The following is a 19,107-nucleotide window of genomic DNA, read 5'->3' as shown; positions in this document are numbered from 1 at the left end:
AACCACTGTAGTCTCTTTTGCCGAACTCACCAGGAAAAGACTTCTTGCACCGAGAACACCCTTTGACGGCTGCATGTCCAAGAAAGCCACATAACTTTCGGCAAGCAGGGATATCACATCCAATGCACATTAAGGCCAAGCGAAATATCTTAGAGTTGAATGAAAAACCTACTGTCCATGCTTCAAGAAGCTCATCAACTAAAGGTTGTACAAAACTGTTTGTAGGGGGTTCTTTCTTCATGTGCGGTATAATACCAACAATGATAACATTCTCACGTTTGTAACGTTCTTCTCGAGGTAGATTGAGGATGACTAAATACATTACACCTACAGAGTATTTGACGTGTTTGAATGGCTGAAACCAGTCTAAATTAAGCATAAGGCCATAGTTTCTCTTCTTCTTCAAATATGTCCCACTGAAGCTCTTCCAGATACGACCATCATACACGTCATGCAAAGTACCATCACTAACGACCCTGTCACGCCATTGTTCACATTTCTCCTCAAAACCTGGTCTTGACAAAAAGTTAAAAAGTGAATCTTTCAGAGATTTAAAATAATAGTTCTTATGTGGTACAAGCTTCTTCTTGCCAGAGGAAAGGGTCATACTTTGTAACAGTTGTGCACCACAAGGCTGGCGATAATGTCTCATTGGGTGATTAGGTTGGGAGACGTTTGAACAAGTCATACTGACTTCTTCTCCTTCGAAAACAGAAATACAGTCAGAATATCTATATATGCTACAGCATGCTGGGCATACAACATAGTGGAAAAAGTTATTGTCGTCAATTCTGAGTAATTTCTTGAGCAGGAAAATAGTACTTGGGAACATCGGTACTACAACAGCAAGGAACTTGTAATGCTGAGCGGCAACGGCGAGAAGGGCATGAAGGTATTTCAGAAGGAATGCGATGGCATTTGAGGAAATATAAAATACAGACTGCCAAATGCAGAGGAAGAAACATGTCCATAAGATGAGTGCCTTAAAAAATGGTTTCACTTCCGGTGAGGCAGGTTGAGAGGATTCAGCTTGCTGAGGTTTTCTCGGTTGAAAACTCTGAAGCAGATCGTCAATCTCATCTTCATCAAAGTATACCTCTTCATCATCGTCAGAGCTGTCTTGAGATGCAGGTTCAGGTTCTGTACTCGGACAAGTGCCTTTGTGTCGCTTGTAATTAGAAGAAGAGGAAAAAGAGTTTCCACAGTCTTCACAGCGTTTTCTCTTCATAAAGGAGGCCATGATTCCTGAAAAAGATAGTAACAAATTAGTAGTTTGTACATAAGATAGACAATACATCTAAACCTGTTACATTAATAAACATACACATCATCCGTTCATGTGGGAAGTACCTATATGCCTACAGCATAAAGAGGTCAATGAACAGATAAATGTTTATTGATAACTATTTCTAAAGTGACGGAATATCCGTTTTGTTAAATATACTTTTAGTCTTAAATATACAGGTTAAAAATTTGTGTGTGTGTGTGTGTGTGTGTGTGTGTGTGTGTGTGTGTGTGTGTGTGTGTGTGTGTGTGTGTGTGTGTGTGAGGTAGAAGAAGAATTGTACACCATAAAAATGGCTACGTATGTAGTTGGGGTAGATATGTTGAATGCCCGGCCAGTATGACCTTTGAGTCACTACAGTTTCAGTCATTAAAATGCGTAAAACAGTATTTGAGTGAAAGAAAACACTATAAGTGAGTGAAACGAAATACCTCAGTACAGGCACACCCAGTCCCACAACCCCAAGTCTGCATGTATCAATACTCATACCTGCCACATCCTCAATCACTTAACTTACTCACACAATCATCTGACAACATGTTCGCCAACCCTCGTATCACAACGCATGCACGCATGCACGCACGCACACACGCACACACACCCACCCACATCACATTCTTATTTCCCCACCATTATGTCTACGTCAGCCAACATGGATCCATGCACATGCTTTCATACATAATCCATCCTCCCACCATTCCCCAACATCCATCGAACTATAACTATATCCGCCCTCATGTATCGGTATTCGTGCTTTCATACATACATACATACATACACCCCTCTACCATTCCCCTACATCCATCCCAGTATAACTATGACTATAACCGCCTTCGTGCATCCGCACTTATGTTCACATTGCATTGCATATGCATCGAATTACACGTTTAAAATATCGTAAATATTTTACAACATGTACATATTATATATCAGCAAACAGAGATTATAACGCAATAGATTTCATCCGTCAAAACATCACAGATGGAGGGGCAGCCTGGAATTTTACAATGGCATCTGAATGCACTAAGACGTTCAACTGGTCAGGAGGTGGGAGTTGCGGAAGATTACGGTAAACTTCAGTTACAGATCTCCATTACGAATATCTAAAGTATGAATAAAGATCACAGCTTGCTATGACGTGTACTTCATGACTGCAGAATTTGCAATGTCCTTAGCTCTAAATTGTATGTCTAAATGCTTATGTAGACAAAGACCCAAATGTATATAGGCATGACCATATTATATTGTACGCACATATCACCACATTTAAAAACAAAGCTAGATTGAGTCTTTTAAGGGCATTAAGAACTGATACACACAAGGAAATATATTTATGGATGTCAACGGAGGAACACTGCGTTTCGGAATATATACTTTCTCCTTCATCAGGTGCATATTATTAAATGCTATGAGGCAGAGAACATATATTTGTACCTGTAAGAACAACAAAAGTAAAACGATAGCAAAGAAGGGAACGCAACAAGGGAAGCCAACAGATAACTGGCATGGCGCTGATTACCCCGCCTCCCGTTTGCCCATTGTCCATTTCCCATTACCAATCATTCATAAGTTAAGTTTTGGCTTTAATTTGTCCATTGATAATCAACCATCAACGTCTATTATCTCCACCCTAAAAATATATAGTTTACTGAGAAAGTGGTATCCAAATATAATGTGTGTTACTGTTGATCACTTTCTTAAAGGCATTTTGGTTCAAAGCTTTCGGTCATAGAAGCCGTGCCATTTTTCTCTTGTCAGAGGAGTACACAAAGTATACGTCATCTGGACTAACATTTTTGGTTCGGTGGCTGGGTTAGATCGCCAACTTTGTGTTCTGGCGATTGGGTGCCTCACTCACAGTGTGGGTTCAAATCCCGGACGGGACTCAACCCAAGAAAGTACGAGAATCTGTACTTTACTCAGAAAGTGTTATCCCAATTATAACATTTGTTGTCAAGAAAACACAATAAATGTATATTCGGCTTTGGAAGGGTAATGATATCACAGACATATACGGATATTGATGATGACTTGGAGGAGCTTCGTAACGCACGTCTTCTCAATTCAGGGATTGGTAAATCCAAATATGTGTGTGTGCGTGCGTGCGTGCGTGCGTGCGTAAATGTGGGCCTGTTGGATGTTACATAAAACATTTATCTTGAGCGGGATGGTAGTTCGAGTTGGATTAGCATGTTAACAATATGATCTTCTTTAGGCAGAGAATGCCGCGCATGAATGTATTGATGAAATTCCTAGGTACATGGGGCCTTTTCGTCCTCAGGAATACCCACAGTGGAGACTTCAATGGGGATAGGTTGTACTCAATGTGCTACCTGGTAGATTGTGTGTCATCAGACCGGACAACGTTGGTCTTTGACTGATTGTGGCGTAAAACACACTTTCCATTTACTTATATCGGAAATTGAATGTTCATCTTAATTGATATTGTTGAACATGTAATATATTTTTAAAGAAATAAAACAGTGACATAATAACTACAACTTTATGTGAGCGCGAGTAGCTTTTTGGGAATGCGATGAATAAGTCTTATAAAGTTGTAAGCTTCTTCACAACCGTGTAACTATGAATTGACTTTATTGGGTAATCAAAAAAGAGATAGGACCTAAAATAGCCAAATTTCATACGATTTCACTTGTCCACCATCTTGGATGCAAGGCGAAAACATTTCAGCGCGTTTGAAGCCACTGAGAATGCCCCCTGCAGAGTTGGACGAACATTCTGCGGTGGCGCGGCTGAGTTGACCAGAGGCTATCAGCAGTATTTCCTATCCAGGTTATTTAGGTCAGTTGTTTGTGTGTGTGTGTGTGTGTGTGTGCGTGCGTGCGTGCGTGCGTGCGTGTGGGGGGTGGGGGCGGGGGCGTGAGGGGTGATATTGTGGGGATAGATGATAGATTTAGCAACAAGTAAGGTCATCTTGAGTGGGGGGGTATTCGCAGATGGATTAGCATATGAACTATGATTCTCTTTAGGCCGAAAATGAGGATCCACGATGTTCGACCTGGTAGAAGTGTTATCAAACCTCAAAGCATTGGTTTTTTGACTGACTGTAGCGTCAAAACAAACTCATTCATTTATTTGAACTGAATGTTCATCTTAATTGTTATGGATAGTCACGGAGCCATGATCCAGAGAACAGGGTGTCATTAGATAGAAATAAACTAAGTAATAATAGGATTACCAGAAAAACGGGGTTTTACACACAAGCCAATAAACTGCGCTCATTAACACCAGAGTAAGTCAGTACAAGATTGAAAACTGCCCCATAATTATGTATGACATGCTTGTCGGGTATTGCTACATATATATGTGAAAACAAAGTTATTAAAATGAAGAGCAAAACTGATGAAAGTTAACAATAAACGTGTATACGTGTTATATCGTCACTGCAAAAATAATGATTGTTTTTCTTTAGTATTAACATTCAAATACGTTATATATGTATCTGTATTAGCGATATTGTCTTTGTTCCACCGGTGAGTCAGCGTTAGCCGTACTATCTCGTAGTATAATTGAATCTCTGAAGACATCACGATACAGTTTTTCTTATGCATCACGTCTGCACTAGCGCTTGATAACAGCCTTGTGTTTGGGTGTTTCAGTGGTTTAAATCGCTGCTCTTGATATTGTTGATTAAACTTTGATACTGTGAACAATATAATGTTATGTGAGAGGTTGACTCTAGAACGGTAACATACTAATAGTATATAGGATGACATAAACAGAACAATGAGAAGTTCGTCCAGATTAGTGTATAGGCAACATTTAATAATTAAAATAATTACATTCAACAACTCCCCTTTTAAGTCCATTTTCCTGACTTATAAGTAAATGCAAGAACAATCGGCCGGAATACAATGTATAGTTCTTGTCCACTTCCATATGACTATAAAGCATACAATAAGCTATCGGGTTCCGTTTAGATCGGTTTGGGCGGCAGCCTAGATAGCCATAGAATAGTTTCATCTTGGAATCTCCCATATCACTGGGGCTCCTCTTTAATTTAAATGGAGTTACTCGTTACGATTCCGAACCTTCACGTGACTGAGTTTATGAACCATTGTCAAATAGTGGTGACATTAAATCTAGGAAACAATACGCGAAGTCGCGCATGCACAGAACGGAAAATTTGGTCAAGGCATTAAGTAATCCGCATGCGCAGAACGATTGATTTCAGTACTTCCGCTAAGCGCTTCGAGTGCAGCGTCAAACGCGGGCCTGTAATCTAACACGCGGAGACTGACCAATGAAATCTGAGAAGTAGAAATACCGGTAGACGCTGTTGCTTGATTGACAATGTCAATCAAGAAAGGGAGGAGCTTAACGCTATCGTTCTCTCCCAGTAAATTCCGATGTCAAATAACGACGTTATTTGGACGGAAAAACGATGGTTTGAAAACGTCCAAATAACGTCGTTTTTCCGTCCAATGACCATATACGGAAAAAAACGACGTTTTCGTGTTTGCAGTGTAAGGATGCCACTGTCTTAAATATACATGTTAAAAACTAGTAAGCACTATTTCTATGGTTTACTATTTCTATGGCAGAATATGCAGGTACAATTTACTGACGAAGAACTGGACGAAAGGTTTGGTTTAAATGCAGTAAAGTCACATGCCACATCTTAATGTCATTCCATACAATAAACACTTGCGACCAATTACGTATTCATGGTGATAGTGTTTACAGAGATCGAGTTTCTGTGCCAGTTATATAATGATAAACTTATACAGCCTTTCAAAAAGCAATAATTCATTAAATAAAAATTGATGTAATGCTCAAGCCATAGCTTCGTAACGTCCTTATACGATAACAATAAAAACGTGAATCCATACACTTTTAGGTTAATCATATTGGTTCTACCATGATGTTAGCCTGTTCTGGATTCTGATGTGGTCAGTCAAACTGAATCAGAGGTATCAAAGGAGTGTAAGTTGTCTCGTACGAAAGTATCAATATAACATCAGTCGGTAAAATACTTCGAACATTTATACCATCAAATCTAAGTGGACTTAACAAATAATGAATAATTAATATTTCGGTGTGAAATGCAATTAAATTGGTTATGGACCGCGAAATAATGCTTAATTTCACATATAAATCTAGTATGAAAGGTTTTTAATGCTGCGTTTGTTGCTTTCAACTGTCGTTTGTTTCGTGGCGTTCTTGTACAAAATCCCACCCCTTTCATATTATCATCGTTGAAAGCAAAGAGTTCATACGCAATTCTCACTATGTTCACATAGTTATATATTCTCTCAATTAAAAACAAAGTAGTTTTGTTTCCAAAATAACACGATCTATTGTTGAAGTTGCCAGAATACTTATAGATAAATAGTCATTGGATTTGTCATAGTGAGTCGTATATAGTGTTTCCAACATCACTCTTATTGGAACAAGAAGTATATTGACACTGTATTCATATATGAACCGTTCACATTTATTTGTAGTAAGATAACTAAAAACGAGTCAAGAGGCGTCACTCTATTATCTAACAGAACCCTAAACGAATTAACAGACATTAAAACGGTAAGTTTTCGAAATATAATCAATACCCCATTCTACAGTTCAATATTTCTCTAGTGCATGCTCGCCTCAGACTCGGGTTTAGTTATGTAACTGGTCATGTATAAGATTTATATCTGAATGCTTGATGAACACAACGGATCCAATTCTGTTTTAGTGCATGGAAATTACAGTAAAGTTAAGATCTACAATAACTGGTTGCGAACTAGTTACAGTTTTATAATTTCCCTGTATCAAGAAGAAAAGATTTGGCATAATGCTCAGGTCGGCAATTAATGGTTGGCAGTTTTATCTCTTTCTAGAGTGATAGCTTTCATTATGGAAGAATGATATTTGAATTTCACACTTTCTAAAGTGACGGTTATCTGAAGATTGTCAACATGTTCATCTTTTGAATTCCGATTACCCTCACGTGTATCTTATCATAACATTTTACGCATAAGTCTTTATTGGTTTACGCTATTGGTGAAATTGTGCCGTCTATGTACGACTATGATATTTTTAATATATCATAGTTCAAAAGACGTTCTCGTCAACTACGGACATACCCAATGTCGTATTCTCGTATTGAAAAACCTACCTCGCAGTCGTGTAATGGTATCAAGGACACTAAACTAATTAAATATTTTATCTGGGAGTGGTATAGCCGGAGTTGTACTGAGACATTTCAGAAATTAACATACTCTCGACTCACATTCACTTTCGACAACTTAGACAGTAGTTTCGTATGGTATGAAAGCAACTTCTAAATCTGTTTGAAAAATCGCAAAGAAAAGCTGTTTACATGTAACGCATTGCCATCTAATTTACATCATATCGTCAAACAAGACATTGTTTTCAGCTTTCATTAATCAATATCTTCTACGCAACATAACATCTACATGGGAGAAGTAAAATGATTACTTACTTATTCAGTTGTTAATCCGGCCCTCTCCAGAAACTTGACCAGTTTCTTAATCTACGATGAATGGCAACTTGAGCAGGCAGCTGGGCAAACACAGGAATGTGATGATTGTTGAAGCATACCAATCAGGGTATACTCTGCCGCTGAGGAGAACGTGTCATATAGCACCAATGACCTACCACGTGACATAGCGAGCAGTCACGTGATATGTTACGCGCGAGAAGTTAATGCCATGGTGTGCAATCGTCTTCATTCCAAACTGACGCCATCTTTCAGTGCTTTTATACAATCAACATTATATTTTATTCATTTAGTTTTTACTTACCTTTTTAAAATAAAATTCACTTTCTGTGAAGCAGACGTTAAATAAACGAAAGAAACAACTCATTTTAGTATCTGAAGTAATCCTTAACTTATTATCTTAAACTCACCTCTAGTTTTTACATAATATTCAGTTAGATTATTTACCATATCTTGTTTTGTGTTTGTACCCGTCGGGCACATCCCATTTGTGAAGCCGATGTTGAATGATGATGTGACACTCCCACTCCAAATAAAGGGGATAATAGAATATAAATATTTCAGATAACACTTACTGTTACCTTTAATAAATCTTTTCCTTGTTATTGTTTTTAATGAATAAAAATAGCTTTTTGGGGTGATTTTTGTGTATCTAAAGATAGTAACCCGGCATGATGAAAGGACAATGTATGAAACGATGAAACAGAAGCAACATATATAACGGAATACGGTTGGTCCTTATAGCCTTCTGTTCTATTTGTAGGAACAGACTAAGCAAGAATGCTTCGCTGTGAACTTAATTTTTTCAGTGAAACCCCTATCAAAATACTACCCTTGTTTCTCTTTTCAAAGATTCTAGTTTTCACCTGTTTTGTCTGGTTTAAATTTAACAGTTTTTATTCAGAAAGGCCATACGCCTTTCATACGACAATTCACTGCAATAATGATGAGAAAAACAGATTGAGTTATATCATTGTAGATACAATTACTGGTAGCTGCATATTATATTTTGGCACTATTTACCACGAAAAGACCAAATCATGAGCAAATTTAACTGAAATGTAAAGTGGCTACTCTTTATATTTATTTTCTTATCTTCCTTGTCTATAATCATATGACATTGCCTATGAAATTTGAATAAATAAACAAATATTTTGTTTTCCCATACCGACTGACGATTGTCGTAGAACAAAGATCGTTTCTACAATAGAGGGCCTCATTAGTAATATTTGAACTAATATATTATATTTTGTAAACGCTTTTGCTGGCTGTGACCAAGGCAAACCATGATGTTTTTAGAAGAATCTGCTTTGTTTAAATCACAATCACTGATCCAAACATGTGCGCCAATATGTTAATCCTTCAATAAGATTATCTTATCGTGAGAAGAAAGGTGCCGTTTATGAACTGTGCGTTGCGACTCAACGTTCAACTGAATTGTGAAAACATTTTAGTATTGGGCAGAGACGTCCACATTATACAAATTCTCACTTCCGTTTAAAAAATCCAAAATGCATATATACTTAGACGTCTGATGGCCAGTTACGTTTGAAACGCGTTGAAAAAAGGCTGTTCATTATCTTGGATCGACTTTTTGCAATGGAAGAGGCATCACTGCATGGAATTTGGTCAGATTCAGGAGAAAGCTCAGGTAAGACCAAATATCTACATATTTTTTTATGTAAAGACATCGGTTTATTTCTGTGTAAATCACCATATAGAGGAGATACATTATCGTTCGATATTATTATATTATGCAAAACATCACACATAAGATTATGAAATGTTTTCCCTTTCTGAGATATTGCTCATATCTGACAAATATACATACATTGTAAAGGAATCGTTTAGTGCCATATACATGAATATAGAAATGTAATGACTACTCTATTAACATAAGACGTTCGATATAGAGTTGTGAACGGACCTAACAATTTACATCTACCATCTTTTATTATCTCTGTCGCAGAAAGCACACTTCGTTGTGAACTGCAGTGTTATAGTGAGAACCTTTGACACAGAAGACAATTATTTCTAAAATATGTTCTAAAATAACGTATCGCTTTACCGTATGCATGTACATAGTATAACGTTAGTTGTTATCTATTAGATTTTTGATCCCCGTACATTGCTAAAACTGCACAATGCGACACCCGGGTATACGACTATTAAAAAACCTCCAATACAACAATGTTGATAAACAAAGATTATTTGTGATATCTACAAGCAGTGTCACAATAAAACTGAAGATTTTGATTTTGTATCGCCTATGAAAAGTAATTTATTCTGCAAACATGCAGTGCCACGGAAACTCTAACTATCTTTTATTAAGAAGCTGCATATGTGTTATTTCGTTTAAACAATTTGTTACTACAGTTTGAATCCCCTTTTTAACATGGACATATTATACACTTGATGAGATTGTTTGCGCGGCTCAGTTCTCAGTTCACATGTTTGACAAATGGCACTATAAAACGTTGGTAAAAATATCAAAAACAGCCTTTTTAATTTGGAATAGTATATGCCCAATGACGGTTTGGCAGAAACCACAAAAAAGTATAGATTGTCAATAACATGTCGCACATACCGGGCCCTAGTTCAAGATCAAAGATAATTGCCGCCTTGGAATGTCTAGCGGAATGATTGACACCTGTTATCACTGTAAATGTCTTGTCAAGGCTTGACTAACGATGACTCAACGCCAATTTAAAGAGGACATTACCACATGTTTATTGATAAACATTGAGAATAACCATAGACAGTATGGCGCCGCTTAATTTGACTGTCTGCCGCTTTCACACTGATTTGACAATATGCATAGGTAACACGCGTTACTGCCGCATGAGTTTGTTATTTTCTATGATGGGTAGTGATACGTGTGCAATTTATTTGCAATGAAACTTAGCCAATTCTCTATGACATCGGCATTTGTGCACGGGAACCACGGCGTGTATGTTTATTTCTCTCAAATCGTAAACGTAATTATTAATTACTACAGTCACCTACTACAATATTTTGGGTTATTTGTCATTTGGATATTTTCTTAATAACTTAAGACAAATAATTGATATATGAATTATTTATATTCATATGAATTCAGGCTCTTGAAATAGAGTTGATTAACATCATTCCTCTATTTGGCTGGCATTTTGAGTAGATTGTTCTGACTAAATCTAGTTCCACCATGCAAACTACATGTTTTCCTCTGAATTTATAATCAGTATCTCTTCAATTGTAATTATTCTACCTGCGTTTTATGTTATAAGAAAACCGAACAGTTATCATCATTCGATAGGACAAAGGCTTAACTATGCTTCTTACCCAAACTACCAAACTAAGTATTCAGATGTGTGACCATATCCCTACAAACACGCTAAAACCAAGCAATCCCATTTCACTTACATATTGTTTGAAACACATGCTAGTCAATCGCAAAATACTGATTCGCATTTTAGATTCAAGGTAAGCAATGCATTATATCCTTACAACATATTTATCATGTTCAATTTAAGGATCCGAATACCAGATCGACGAGGAGGACAAGAGTGACACATCGTCGGAATTTGCCACCAATTACCAGGTATTAATTGAAATAGTGAATAGATTATTCACTGATTATCCGGGGAAGTTAACAATTTTTGATTTAAACAATATTTCATTCGGAAATAATATAACGATACAAAATAGGGAAAAGGTGAACCGAAAACTAAATATCTATACTAAGTCTAACATCTTTCCTCTTACAATAATGTACGCAGTAACTATATTCTAATGTAAATGAATAACATTTTGTAAAAAGGAAATACAGTGAGACAGTTAAGTAATGTTGTATCATTTATTTCGGTTTCTTCATGTCCCAGGAAACTATACGCTGACCTCTTGTAATAGAGTAACATGAATGTTTTATTAGTAGACTGAATGTGTGTCTGTATGAACTGAATTGTATCATCATAGTGTTCCAAAAGGAATATCGCCAAGGTGAACGAGACAAAAATATTGAAAAAAATCATAGAGTAGGTTAGGAAAAAAAGTCATGGGAAAAAAATCATAAACAATAAAATCTGTATGCATATCAGTTTTATTCAAGTAACAACAAGTGATAATATGATCTGAAGACTAAATAAATAAAGTCCTGTTCTGTTCTGAAGACGCCGTCATGATTAGTTGGCGCCAGCCTAGACTGTCCAATCAACGTGAATATACAAACCGTGATGTTACTTGACCAGTTGATGGCACCTGTCAAACTCAAAGTGCCCCTGGTCCTCCACCCACCATGTGTAATATTTTAGCGCACTTGAACGTTTTATGTGCAGCTATATCACTGTTAGGCTGAGTGATGAGAGAATAAATTTGGTCGTTTTTGTGAACGATCGTTTTTATGTTCAACCTGGTAACCTTATAAGTGACTAACTGTTTTATCATGATGAAATGAAACATAAAAAAATAATCAGAGGGAATGACGGTCGCATTTTTCGCATATATGTCATGCTCGCATTAATTTCATGATTTACTCAAGATAGATTTGAGCAACGATCATGTTTGGGTAAGGGAGATAATTTTGTCTCCGCTTGCAATTGGTTTCAATCGGACGAGCAGCTCCGAGATCGCAGCTTGACTGTTCGGTACGGCCGAAACGCGGCATCCATGTTGTTCACGCTCCTTAGATCACGCGGCCTCATTAGTCTGACGAGACATAGCTCCCCTGCCACTATCGCTTTGCTTCAGTTTCTGCCAGTCTATACCTTTCTTGAATCAATTAACGATTTCATTGTCAAAGTGGTCTGATTTCAGTAATGTTAATGAAAACGGTGTTGTAATATATTATAAACTTGAACATTGTGCACTATCTGTTATACATCTGTCAGTTATATATGTAATATTCATATTGTCAGGGATTGTTTTACTAAATGTGTTAACACTTATATCACCCGTTTACATCATCTGCTGCTAGTGTCGAAAACAAGTGTTTGACGAATTCAAGTTTTACCGCATAACCATATTGTGGAAACATTTTAATTTTGTATTTGGTCTCATCGTAGAGTCCAGTCAAGCGCAAGAACAAAATCTTGAGACAAAGGGAAGAAAATGGAAAAAAGAATAGATTAGGAAGCGGTCCAGTTGCCTCATCTACACCTATGACAAGAGTTTACGACTTTTCAGGTATTTCTTACCGAACTTTACAATAATGGTTCCTAATTAGTGGCCAGGTTGAACTGTTGTAATGTGTCTGTGATTGCAGAAAGTGTCTCTCATAACCTGTAATGGGTTGTTCATACATAATTGTTTTAAATAGATTTTATATTGTAAATATGAGGTGAGACTGTAATAAAATATATGTCTGTAATTACGACAAGTAGGACTGACCGTTAGCTTTAGCAGTCCACGTGAAGCAAACAAAGTATAACGTTTGTGACTCGCCTGCAGTCGCAGATGAATTTCTTTACCTTTTTAAATGTCCAGGGCTCAATCATCAAAGAAAGACATGAACTGTAAATTATTGTGCAAGGCAAAATGTATATAAACTTTGCAAATGTATGCAGTCTAAAAACTATTATGTTCGAGCAATAAAGCACGTTCAAGATAACTGATTCATATATTTTCATCAACCCAAGCCCATTTCTTAAATTGTACTTTTCTATGCAGATGGAGAAGATGACGGTCAGGACTTACTGAGAAGAGCCTCAAGCTGTAGTATGTATTTTCATCAAACACAATTCTATGAGCAGGTTCATGAATTTTCTTGTCACATTCGTGTAGTTTAACATGTAATTTGCTTTCATTTCAATCAGAGATTATCGTAGGTATGCTTAGACACGCAGTTATTTTCAACATCTAAATGGATATTCATAAAGATAAATGAAATCCGTATCCATTGGCGATCAATGGTATGTAGTGCATCGATGTGTCTGCAATTTGCTTAGAAAATAGCACTCATACGGCATCTGATAAACAAATTAATGTTTCAGAGAAACAAGCTGCAATTCAAGCTGAGACTCCTCGTATGAGACAAGGTATGTCACACAACGTATGAAATGATTTTTCGCATTGTATGAATAATCATACATTTATATGATTTTGGCACATCTTTAGCTGCCACAAGATACGCGGAATGACACAGGAGGAACATCTCCATTATTGATAAGGATTGCTTAATCGACATTAAAATGCCCTAGCTAATGATATTCAAACACTCATTCGTCAACACCAATTACATTCGACCAGCAACAAGATCATTTAATGTAACTATCCTTTTTATGTTTGCCGCTGAGGCTTGTCTTATATTCCAGCGGGATTTCAAATGACTGCAACCAAGTGCTTATAACACTTCAGATTGCAGTTGATGGCAAAATTAGCTTACTCTTTTTAATAAGAAGGGGGTAGGAGGGGTAGTTCTGTTTGGCTCGAATATATTTTGAATTTGATATTTGAGTGCATATTTTGGAGAAGGTTGCACTTGAATTTTTCCCAGAACGTAAAACGGTCATCCAGGTGCTTTGTAAGTATTTAATGTTTCTCTTAATTACAGGAAAGTCAATCCCCTATGCAGAATTTCTCCAACTCATGAGGGTCATGGAAGGACGACTTCACAGGGCCATTACAGATTTGAAGGGCGAAGTCGGCGACCTTAAAAAGGAAATTGGAAACTTAAACAGCGAGGTTAGAGACCTCAAGAGCAAACTTACTGAAAAGAATACACAGGTAAGTGATGATAGTCAACACTGTATTCAGTTTAAAATGCATTCTCGATATGATTTATCGTGTTTCAAGGGGAAAATTATAGTTAAATATATATTTACGTGTCATTACAAGGAAACATTGATTTTAAAAATTGCATCCAGCCAGTGTTGGATCATGCGATATAACAGTAAGTGAACTAGTAGGGCATACCATGATACGTTTCACCGTCAATTTTCACTATATTTGTATTTCCAGGTTACCGCCCTAACTGCAAAAGTTACACGTTTGGACAACAGGGTCCAGGAACCAACACAAACTTCGACCAAATCCAGCAAAGTCAGTACAAACATAAGGGTAAGATCCCAGCAAAACATCAAAACGGCGGATATGTGGAAAACCGTGAGAAACCCGAAAAATACACATGTGTTTAGCGACCGAGATTATACAGCGCGTTAAACGAGGGGAATCAACATAAACTATGTGTTGTTATTGGGAAGAAAAACACCATAACGATTGTTTTCCCGAAGTACTCGGCACTAATAAGCGGATTAAGGTTCAATTCAGTTACTTTCGGCTTGAAAGCATTCACTTTCTTTATCTAAAATAATATTTGGCATGGGGGAGATTGCACTAGTGTAATGATAAAACACCACTTTGTTTACAATCAAGTTGTAAACAATCAAGTTGTAAACCAACGCATGGACCTGTTACTGTTGTGGTACGGTATTTTGTAGACATGGAGCATAGAGCGTTTTTGTATGTTGGATGAGTGTGTTTGGATGAGAAAGTGTTTGTATGCGTGAACGTTGTTTGTGTCCAGAATGGTAAATGCGTATGAGTTTCGTATGTATGCAAGTATGAAAGTAATTATGTCTTGAGTGTATGTGTGTGAACGTCACGTAAATTTGTGCATGGTGGTATCTGAGTGAGGTAGGTATGTTGTGGTGTGTCCACAGAGGTGGATGTGGGATGCAACTGTTTTTTATTGTAATTGTTTAATTTTTTTTAAATGGCCAGGTGTATCTATTTTAAATAGCTTGGGTTCAGCAATCGCATTAATTTCACGATTTACAGTAATCGATGCGTTTCTCATAAGACAATATCAAGTTTCGATAGATTTATCTCACAGATAAAATCACCAATATTGATTCTTTCTATTGTGTGTTAACTATATTTTATCAATTTTCTTCCTTAGGCAGCATTGAAGGCAGCGATCGACCATGCTGAAACTGAGAAAGGGTGGACTATGGAGCCTATGTTCACGTAAATATCGTAGTGTGCAGTGATAATTTTGGAAAGGACGATATGTTCATTCTGTTACAATCATTTAAATAATTCGAAAATATCATTTTTACCATACTTGACAACCATTTGTCTGGAGTCGACTTACACCAGGAAAACACTGTGGCATTGTAAGCACTATTTCTGTTGATATGTGTATCTTTGCGTCTGTGAGACCGAGTATGTAACCTATATAATTATTTATCTCTTTTTAAACCCCTATAGGTTTGTCGCTGATAAAAGTTAATCAAAACTATCAAAAGTCATATGTAATTTATCTTTGTTTCACTTATACTTTTATTACAGTACTTTTTATTCAGATGAATAGATAGGCTTGTTTTAAAATCTTATCGCCTTTTTAGTGTTCATTTTACCTCCAAAATCAATGAACGAGTCGCAAAGTTTTGTGTGCCTCAAGTTTTTCTGATAAAATTGGAGGTACATCCGAAAAAGACTGTTACGCAATTTTGGCAAAAATAATATTTTCTTAATACCACCACGATTACTTCTCTTCCATGAATCCCGATTCAGTAGAAAATAGTCATAAATAAAGTCTTAGGAATCTTTGTAATGGGAAATTATATGAGACAGTCACATAAATATATATCTTTTTGTTATTTTTGTACCAGAAAACTGTACCACCAATATATCTCAAATCTAAACGAATATGTCTTAATTATGCAGTGAAATTATACCTAATAATCTTGCTTCTTTTAGTTACTTCAAAATAAGTTAATAAGTTCATGCTGAAGTCGTTAAAGAAGATTATATGTAATAGTTATTGGCATATGTATATTTTTGGTCATATAATAAAAGTAAAACATTTGTTGCAGGTTGGAGTCCGCACAGAATCGACAAGTTGTCAAATACATCTGGGACTTTTCTAAGGTGATAGCTCCAAGCATGACAAAACAGGAATTTAAAGGTATTTTTATCATTTAAGTGTATTTCAAATGCATGTGTCCGTCATGAACATTTTTAAAACATTTCAATTCCATAAGTCAATGCAAAGGTACACATGCCTACTAGTGGAAAGATTTAAACCTATTTTAACACGTAACGGAAAAGAGAAAGAACACACGGACGCGTCCAGAAAGAATTCAAGGAAACTGACGGTAAGTTGAAAGATTTGTGTTGCTGGAGGGATTAAATACCCCCTTAGGATATAAAATTTGGATTATTGAAGATGAATTTTGAGTGAAGCTTAACTTGGGCAAAGTAAGGCCAATTGTTGGAAGTGTTTGAGGTGTGACTTTATATAGGCCTGTTGGCCATGGCCGCCGAGTTAAAAAAAAGAGAAATTTAGAGGTGAGTGGCGCCTTATTAATATATAATTAAAAGGTGCCCAGTGGAGTAAGGTTATAGGGAGAGGTGGAATTTGGAATACATATGTTTTTTGCAGAATTAACAGCAGGATAGATTAGAATAGAGAATTTTATTAGGACAACCGGGGTGTATAAAAATTGGTAAATTGCCTGCTTTTAATATTTACCTATTTACCCTTATATAGTTTACACCCCGGGTAATTTTCTGTTGTTTATATTATGAGTGTATATATATACATAGTGCCCCAGGTAATTTTACAAGTATACACTACAATTCTAAGACGGAAAGGCCGTCATGTGTTGTCTAGACTGTCCAATCAACGTGAGTTAACAAACCGTGATCACTTGACTAGCATTGATTAGCTTGTCTATAATGCCCACCTTTGTAACTTGTCAATATATTGCTTTGTCATTATATCATTGTAATTAGTGCTGAAAAAATGTTGTTATGAACAGTGGCACGACCATCACCCGACACCTGTATATATTCAATGTGTTACGTGACAGACTATTTCTATTATCCCCCAGTCTCTGTCTTGTTAGTTAACGCCAGAGTCGACACACGCGTAGCTCAGCTATTTTAGTCAGTCTTCTAATGAGTGGGACAACACACACGACTTGTGTAACTTGTTTATAATTTCAATCACTGTTCAGAAAACATTTGTGGAGGTGTAATAAACCACAGGCGCGAAAGAGATTTTTTTTTAACCTTTAATATGAAAGTATATATTTTACAAGAGCTTTTTGCCAGTCTAGCTACCACTCGCTCGTCTTCTACATAAGAGTAAAAGTGGGGCACATCTCTGCCGGTATTCTTCCATGTATTCGCATAACAGCTTCGAAATAATATTTTGGGCGTCCATTGATGCACATATGCATCGGAGAGTCAACTAGGACATTGGCAAATGAATTCATGTAAATGCAATATCATCATACAACGTGTTTAGAAAATAAGAAGAAGAAGAAGATTCCAAGCGATGCTCCCGAGTGCTTTGCCGGTACTGACGTCAGTGGTTAGGGCTTGTGGTTTTGCACATTAGTAGATAATAGAATCCAGTCAATATATATAATATCGTTTTTTAAGTCTTTCACAGTATTTTAACCTGTGAAATAAACTCATCATAATACTTATTAAGAGGTGTGTCGCTAATCACCTCGGGATATCTTTGATATTCCATGTATAACTTTGCTCTGACTTATTGAATTTCCTATTTACCTGGCTTGAATCAATTCATATACAGAAGAGTAAAACGACTGAACCTGCATACATTTTAAGCGGTCATTGATCAAAGGATATTATGAGGCGTACTACTTTTTGTTTGTCAACATCACGCCTCGAAACATTTTATAAAGTAAACCGTGACTGTTCTGTTGTTAAAATTCGGTAATACTGAAACGGATTTTTGAGCAGTTGTCAATATATGAAATAATAGGTCATGTGTATCCATTAATGCCCATCCGACGGATATGTTTCCAGTACCAAGCCTAGTAAGGCAAGGTTGCCTGTTGTCCTCAATACTATTTTGTGTTGAGCAATACGATTTAGCAACAAAATTTAAAAAATCATTGGCTTGCTATTATATGCGTATGAATTTCTCTTTTAACAGCAGGGTTTTGCCCGGTCTCAGTAATATTGAATTGTATAAACGTTGTTAGGTAAGGTTTAAATCTTACCATTTCTTGGTAGTTATTATTGTCGTTGCAAGAAATTAATAGTTTCTTTTAAATGTTACTTGACGAATTTACATTGCACCCTCAATGTAAATGTGTTGTCAATATATTCAAATAGTTGAAATCATTTCCTAAATAACTAATGTTACACAAATAACACTTTCCGCCATAAAAAGGTACATAACGCCATCTTTCTACCTTTATAGAAACCCTGAGCGTCACCCAATGACCCTAATAAATCTGTCACCCGCGGCCGCATGTATATGCACATAGAAAATTGGTTAGAGGTAGATATGCCACAAATACAATTACAGAAACTCTCAGAATATGATAAATTAGGAAGCATTTGTTTTTAATGATTTAAAGAATGGTTTATCTCAAATAAAGAAGGCCAACAG

The 19,107-nt window shown here is 36.5% G+C and overlaps 2 protein-coding genes across 3 annotated transcripts in view; one reads left to right on the top strand and one right to left on the bottom strand.

Annotated features, from left to right (window-relative positions):
• The window catches only part of LOC124152841, a 39,205-nt gene that overhangs the window by 4,487 nt on the left and 15,611 nt on the right, over positions 1 to 19,107 (bottom strand). The window lies entirely within an intron of this gene.
• LOC125377911 lies at positions 10,882 to 16,670 on the top strand. Of its 2 annotated transcripts, XM_048392009.1 has the most exons (8): positions 10,882 to 11,334; positions 12,794 to 12,914; positions 13,398 to 13,445; positions 13,721 to 13,765; positions 14,281 to 14,453; positions 14,688 to 14,786; positions 15,628 to 15,695; positions 16,547 to 16,670. In XM_048392009.1, exons 2-8 carry the CDS (start codon positions 12,890 to 12,892, stop codon positions 16,653 to 16,655), a joined length of 567 nt encoding a protein of 188 aa, XP_048247966.1. In that variant the 5' UTR covers positions 10,882 to 11,334; positions 12,794 to 12,889; the 3' UTR covers positions 16,656 to 16,670. The 2 variants fall into 2 exon arrangements, with proteins under 2 accessions (XP_048247966.1, XP_048247967.1); XM_048392010.1 differs by lacking the exon at positions 10,882 to 11,334 and having other exon boundaries at positions 12,068 to 12,914.

This window comes from Haliotis rufescens, unplaced genomic scaffold (assembly GCF_023055435.1).
Source record: "Haliotis rufescens isolate VD_foot unplaced genomic scaffold, xgHalRufe1.0.p SCAF_105, whole genome shotgun sequence".
Lineage (NCBI taxonomy): Eukaryota > Metazoa > Mollusca > Gastropoda > Lepetellida > Haliotidae > Haliotis > Haliotis rufescens.
The sequence above is the reverse complement of the archived record's forward strand: the minus strand, read 5'-3'. Positions and strand labels throughout refer to the sequence as shown.

What these genes read in the sequence shown, in the direction of transcription:
- LOC125377911 (XM_048392009.1), top strand. Translation starts at nt 12,890, where the DNA reads ATGACAAGAGTTTACGACTTTTCAG. An exon ending in GAGAAGAGCCTCAAGCTGTA is followed by an intron (nt 13,446 to 13,720) that starts GTATGTATTTTC and finishes TTAATGTTTCAG; the next exon opens with AGAAACAAGCTGCAATTCAA. An exon ending in AAGTCAGTACAAACATAAGG is followed by an intron (nt 14,787 to 15,627) that starts GTAAGATCCCAG and finishes TTTCTTCCTTAG; the next exon opens with GCAGCATTGAAGGCAGCGAT.